This window comes from Anomaloglossus baeobatrachus, chromosome 2 (genome assembly GCF_048569485.1).
Source record: "Anomaloglossus baeobatrachus isolate aAnoBae1 chromosome 2, aAnoBae1.hap1, whole genome shotgun sequence".
Classification (NCBI taxonomy): Eukaryota; Metazoa; Chordata; class Amphibia; order Anura; family Aromobatidae; genus Anomaloglossus; species Anomaloglossus baeobatrachus.
Window position 1 is genome coordinate 172,239,098 of NC_134354.1, and position 6,878 is coordinate 172,245,975.

The 6,878-nt window shown below is 44.1% G+C and overlaps 1 protein-coding gene across 2 annotated transcripts in view; it reads right to left on the reverse strand.

The window, feature by feature from the left end:
- The window catches only part of ANOS1 (anosmin 1), a 356,611-nt gene extending 352,544 nt beyond the window's left edge, over positions 1-4,067 (reverse strand). For both annotated transcript variants that reach the window (XM_075335484.1, XM_075335483.1), the window contains exon 1: positions 3,764-4,067. In XM_075335484.1, the coding sequence (XP_075191599.1) occupies positions 3,764-3,955 (192 nt within the window). In that variant the 5' untranslated portion in view covers positions 3,956-4,067. The remainder of the gene's footprint in view (positions 1-3,763) is intronic.
- Between the last annotated feature and the right edge of the window lie 2,811 nt (positions 4,068-6,878).

The following is a 6,878-nucleotide window of genomic DNA, read 5'->3' on the forward strand; positions in this document are numbered from 1 at the left end:
TCACTGTTACTATTTCAGCTTCTTAATTGGAGCTGCTGGTGACAACCTCCTTAGTGTGACAACAAGTGATTCACATGTGTCCTTCGACAAGCCTCGGCAGCTACAGATTCACAACTCAGTGTGAACCCCCTGCCAGTCCTATGCCCAACACCAACTTTATGACCTCCTCTGTGTAGTGTAAAAGTGAGGGCATGAGAATAGGAAGCTTCTGAAAATGCTCCAACAACTAAACCTCAGCTTAAAGTCCTATTTATTATTGAAAGTAATAATATTTATGATTTTCACTGTTACTATTTCAGCTTCTTAATTGGAGCTGCTGGTGACAACCTCCTTAGTGTGACAACAAGTGATTCACACGTGTCCTTCGACAAGCCTCGGCAGCTACAGATTCACAACTCAGTGTGAACCCCCTGCCAGTCCTATGCCCAACACCAACTTTATGCCCTCCTCTGTGTAGTGTAAAGGTGAGGGCATGAGAATAGGAAGCTTCAGAAAATGCTCCAAAAACTAAACCTCAGCATAAAAGTCCTATTTATTATTAAAAGTAATAATATTTATGATTTTCACTGTTACTATTTCAGCTTCTTAATTGGAGCTGCTGGTGACAACCTCCTTAGTGTGACAACAAGTGATTCACATGTGTCCTTCGACAAGCCTCGGCAGCTACAGATTCACAACTCAGTGTGAACCCCCTGCCAGTCCTATGCCCAACACCAACTTTATGACCTCCTCTGTGTAGTGTAAAAGTGAGGGCATGAGAATAGGAAGCTTCTGAAAATGCTCCAACAACTAAACCTCAGCTTAAAGTCCTATTTATTATTGAAAGTAATAATATTTATGATTTTCACTGTTACTATTTCAGCTTCTTAATTGGAGCTGCTGGTGACAACCTCCTTAGTGTGACAACAAGTGATTCACACGTCTCCTTCGACAAGCCTCGGCAGCTACAGATTCACAACTCAGTGTGAACCCCCTGCCAGTCCTATGCCCAACACCAACTTTATGCCCTCCTCTGTGTAGTGTAAAGGTGAGGGCATGAGAATAGGAAGCTTCTGAAAATGCTCCAACAACTAAACCTCAGCATAAAAGTCCTATTTATTATTAAAAGTAATAATATTTATGATTTTCACTGTTATTATTTCAGCTTCTTAATTGGAGCTGTTGCTGACAACCTCCTTGGTGTGACCCGACCATAACAACAAGTGATTCACACGTCTCCTTCGACAAGCCTTGGCAGCTACAGATTCACAACTTTTCTTAAAGCACAAAAACTCCTACACAAATGACAAACATGAAGAAGTGAAGTAAATAGAAAGTGGTCTCATCGGCCAAGAAACACATGGGGATAATTGGGAGCACTCAGACTCGGTGAGATGTCCTGCGTCTTGTCTAGTATTTCAGAGAAATACCTAAGTGTATAGAATATTTTTTTGAATGTCATCTCGGCTGACAGAAAATCTGCGTTCTCCGTTGCACTTATTAAAAAACAATGTTTATGGTGTGTGGTTGGAGACATTTTACCCCACAGCAGGAGAAGATATATCCCGAGCTTGTCGGAATAAATGTATCACACATGTCCTCCGCTGGTCTCGGCTTTGCAGCTATTGCCCTCTAAAGGTCGGCCAATAATTATGTGGATTTCATAGGTTAATAGGTGAGCACAGATTTTTTCCAAGTAAAATGCAGCTTTTAGATGTAAGTCAATGCTCATCTGTGAGGAGCCCGAGGCTGGAAGCGAAGCATGGGGCAAACATATCATCTCTGAAGCCATCCCTCTCAGCCTTTATTACTCCAGCATGCTGTGACGGGGACTCTCCGAGGTGGCGTTTGTCACCGTAATACCCAACAGGTGCCACTCACTCCACAAAGTAATGAAGCCAGCAGAAGAAACAAAAGCACCAAACTGACATGAGCCCCATTAAAGTCTACGGGCAGCGGGGATTTCTCTTTATAATTAGGTCATTTTACACAATTTTTCTTTCTAAACTTGAAAACAGTCACCAAAGCTGATATTAGGCACACTGATTCTCGCAGACAGATTTGGTGACCATACACCCTAACAAGTACATTTCAGCTTATGACATCAAAGAAGCCAAAAAAAGCAGGAGATGTAGCAGAGCTGAACTTGTCACTCCATTTTTTTGGGAATCAAAGAATGATTTGTGCCCATTGGGATAAGATTGTGCAGTGAACTTAACAATGGAGTGATGTGATATGTGTCAACGACAAAGTGAGCACTGCTACATCTGTATCTCACACAGGACCTCATTACATAGGTATTGGTTCAGCCCAAAATTCGGAGTATATCTGTAAGCTCCTGACATTGGGAATCACATGCAGCATGCTCACTGGCACACCATTACTTTATTCTGATCATGTGCATGGTCTCTGCATTTTTATCATTATCAAGTTCTGATACAATTCTAGCAGGTCACTCAAGGTCAATGTCCTGCAAGCATCGCTGCGTACAGTAACAGCAGAGAATACAGCAGGAAGAGGTAGAATTATTAGATGAAGCACTTCTTAATGTGTTTGATGTAGCAGAGCCGAGTATGTCAGACATGGTTGAGTTACTCAGATATAGTAGAGGTGACTATGTTAGAAAGTGTTGAGACATTCAGATGTAGCAGAGCTGAGTATGTCAGACAGAGTTGTTGTCACTCAGATATAGCAGAGTTGATTATGTCAGTGTTGTCACTAACATGTATCAGAGCTGAGTATGTCAGACAGAGTTGTTGTCACTCAGATATAGCAGAGTTGATTATGTCAGTGTTGTCACTAACATGTAGCAGAGCTGAGTATGTTAGACATGGTTGCATCATTTAGCTGTAGCAGAGCTGAGTATGTCAGACAGTGCTGAGTCACTCAGAAGTATTAGTGCTGAGTATGTCAGGAAGCAGTGTTGAGTCACTCAGATGTAGCAGGGATGAGTATGTCGGACAGTGTTGTGTCACTCAGATGCAGCAGAGTTGAGTATATCAGAGTTGAGTCACTTAAATGTAGCAAAGCTGAGAATGTTAACAGTGTCTTCACTCAAATATAGCAGAGCTGAGTATGTTAAACAGTGTTGAGACATTCAGATGTAGCAGAGCTGAGTATGTCAGACAGCATTGTTGTCACTCAGATGTTGCAGAGTTAGTTATGTCATACAGCAGCGTTCAGTCACTCAGATGTAGGCAAACTGAGTATGTCAGACAGAAATGGTCAGTCACTCAGATGTAGCAGAGTTAAGTATGTCAGGGTTGAGTCACTCAGATGTAGTAGAGCTGGGTATGTTAGACAGTGTTGAGTCACTCAGATGTAGCAGTGCTGGATCTGTCAGATTATCTTTTCAGCTTCCTTACATAGGACTGCAGGTAGTAACATTCCTCACAATCTTGTAACACAATCAACACTTCTATATCTGTGTGTTTTCTCCTATATGACATTTATGATATATAATATACATCAGCTTGATGCAAACTCTCATAAAACAGCAACATTTCTGACATTAAATGGCATGCAAGGTACTCTCTCACCACCATGTAGTATACAGATGTAGCAGAGCAGAGTTTGTCGTTTGATACAAGTTCTCATACTATGACAATGCAATAAAGGTGCTTTTACAACTCCAGTTCTCGTGATGCTGTGAGATCAGCCCCAGTGATAGCACAAGTTCAGCTCTGCTCCATCTGTGACAGCGCAGCACTCCGGGCTCTGCACAGCACACACTGTGGGGCACACACTGTGGGGCACACACCGCGCAGCCCAGGCTCAGACTGACCTGGAAGTGTCTGAAGAAGGCAGAGATGCGAGTGATGTGCAGGCTCAGGCACCTGGACGTGCATCGCGCTCTGTACACACTCATTGTGGAGAACGACTCATCCTGCTTGCGAGAAGTAGAGGCTGAATTAGGAAAGCTGCCCCAGATAATCCACAGGAGGAGGCTCAGGGAGCCACAGCCGGGACCCCTCATCTTCAGATCAATCAGGAGAGGACAGTGGAGCTTCCCTGCTCACCACACAGTGGAAGGGGACAGAGGCACAAACTAAAAAAGAAAGTTCAATCATTCAACTCTATTTGGTCTGCGCTGCCACCCTCCCACTCCTCCTCCAGCTCCACACCCCTCCTCTCCCCGCAGCTGCACCTCCTCAGGGTGGTACTGGGAGACGGCACCCAGGCTCATTGGCTGTGGTGGGGAGGTGAGTGACAGCAGCTCGGCTCCTGAATGAGACCATGACAAAAAGTCAAGAGATGCTGAAAGGGAAGGAGGAAGAATAGGCACGGACCAGTGCCCTGGACAAGAAAGGGCGACATTCATAACCAGCTATAGGGAGAAATCCCATCCCGCAGAAATGATCCCAGGATCCAATAGCGGGAATGTAAGCATAAATCTATATGCTGAAGTGATCATTCAGCATCAAACATCATAGGCAAGCTCCACCATGTCTGACCCCGAACACGAAGATTAGGCACAAGCGCAGGGTGACAAGTTACCCCAATGTCAGTATAGATCGCACAGGAGCATTGATATTCAATAAGGCAGTGCTGATGATGATGATGACTGATATTCAATAAGGCAGTGCTGCTGCTGCTGCTGATGATGATGATGATGATGATGACTGATATTCAATAAGGCAGTGCTGCTGCTGCTGCTGATGATGATGATGATGATGATGACTGATATTCAATAAGGCAGTGCTGATGATGATGATGATGATGATGATGATGACTGATATTCAATAAGGCAGTGCTGATGATGATGATGATGATGACTGATATTCAATAAGGCAGTGCTGCTGATGATGATGATGATGATGACTGATATTCAATAAGGCAGTGCTGATGATGATGATGATGATGATGATTATGATGATGATGACTGATATTCAATAAGGCAGTGCTGATGATGATGTCTAATATTCAATAAGGCAGTGCTGATGACGATGATGACTGATATTCAATAAGGCAGTGCTGCTGCTGATGATGATGATGACAGATATTCAATAAGGCAGTGCTGATGATGATGATGACTGATATTCAATAAGGCAGTGCTGATAATGATGATGATGATGACTGATATTCAATAAGGCAGTGCTGATGATGATGATAACTGATATTCAATAAGGCAGTGCTGATGATGACTGATATTCAATAAGGTAGTGCTGATAATGATGATGATGACTGATATTCAATAAGGCAGTGCTGATGATGATGATGACTGATATTCAATAAGGCAGTGCTGATGATGATGATGACTGATATTCAATAAGGCAGTGCTGATGATGATGATGACTGATATTCAATAAGGCAATGCTGATGATGATTGATATTCAATAAGGCAGTGCTGATGATGATGACTGATATTCAATAAGGCAGTGCTGATGATGATTGATATTCAATAAGGCAGTGCTGCTGATGATTGATATTCAATAAGGCAGTGCTGATGATGATGATGATGACTGATATTCAGTAAGGCAGTGCTGATGATGCTGATGATGATGACTGATTTTTTTTTCACTGACAGGATCTATCATCAGTGAAAATAAATTGCAGCCTGCTGTGGTTTTACTCTGAAATTGGATGAGATTCACTCATTTAACTCTATGGGAAAAAAAAATTGGAAAATGGACAGCACTCAGAATGGAGAAGATGGAGAAATTTTGTTCTCCCTTTTCTCGTCACCTGTGATGTGATTCTCATATTGAAGAGAATAAGATCACACTAAGGCCCTGTGCCCATGGGTAAATGTACCCGCAGACTTTTCTGCAGGTATTTCTGCAGGTTAACGCAGCAGCTCCCCGGAATCCGCAGCTATCCGTTATTGCAGATTTCATGCGGAATTTTTGCATAAAGCGTGCGAAATTCGAGCGTTATTCCTGCGGATTTCCCCCCCTGTATCTCCATAGTAGAAAGGCTGGAAATCAGCAGGAAAATCCGCATGAATAATTGACATCCAGTTCTTTGCGGCTGCGGGAAATCCTCAGCATTTTCTGCAGGTGCAAAATCCGCAGCATAGAAACAGCACTCCCCAAATCCCATAGGATGACATGGGGAGTGTCTGTACTTGTGCAAACCTGCGCATTTATATGGAAAATCTAGAAAATCAGGAGGCTTTTCCACAGCAAAATCCGCAGGTATTTTCTCCCGTGGGCACAGGGCCTAAGCTGACGCTCTGATGATCATTACTAATTGGCCAGACTCTCGGATGAGTGAATCTACAGTCATGTGACTGCAGCCTAACTGCATGACGACATATATCATGTGACCGCAAGAGTCCGACAAATCGCATCACCAAAATCAACTGCGCAACTTGTCTGTGACTGGCTGTTGTTCAACTATTTACAGTTTCAATTTTATGGGAAAAAACTGGTGAATGCAAATGAGTCGCACACAAGTTGAAATCTATGGGAAGTGTCAAAAACAATACATTTGGAAACAGTTGGATTGTTTGGCACAGTTGTGGCAGGGCACGATGCAACACCATAGGACATTACTCAATGTCACACAACACATAGCCCTAGTAAACATGGATGTACCCAGCGAGGGGCGGGGGGTCAGCTGTCCCCCCTTGAAGCAGGGGCACGCACCTATTATGACCTGTCTCTGTCAGGTAGCGGGTGCGTCAGGCAGCGCGGGTGGTGAGGAGAGGACAGGGAGGCACGGTGCATTGGCACCCGCCACCCACTAGTACCGCAGGACAGGCTGAACGCTGCTCCCGCAGCTGCTCCTAGTAGGAGCTGTAAAATCCCGTCCTCAGTGCCTGCTAGCCGCTCTGCACTGCAAATCAGCACAGCAGGGACTGGCCTGGAGTGATGACATTGACATCATCACTCTGCGCCCCGCTGCAGTGGAGAGCATCCGGCACAGCCACAAGCTGGGAGACTGCTGGGAGGCTG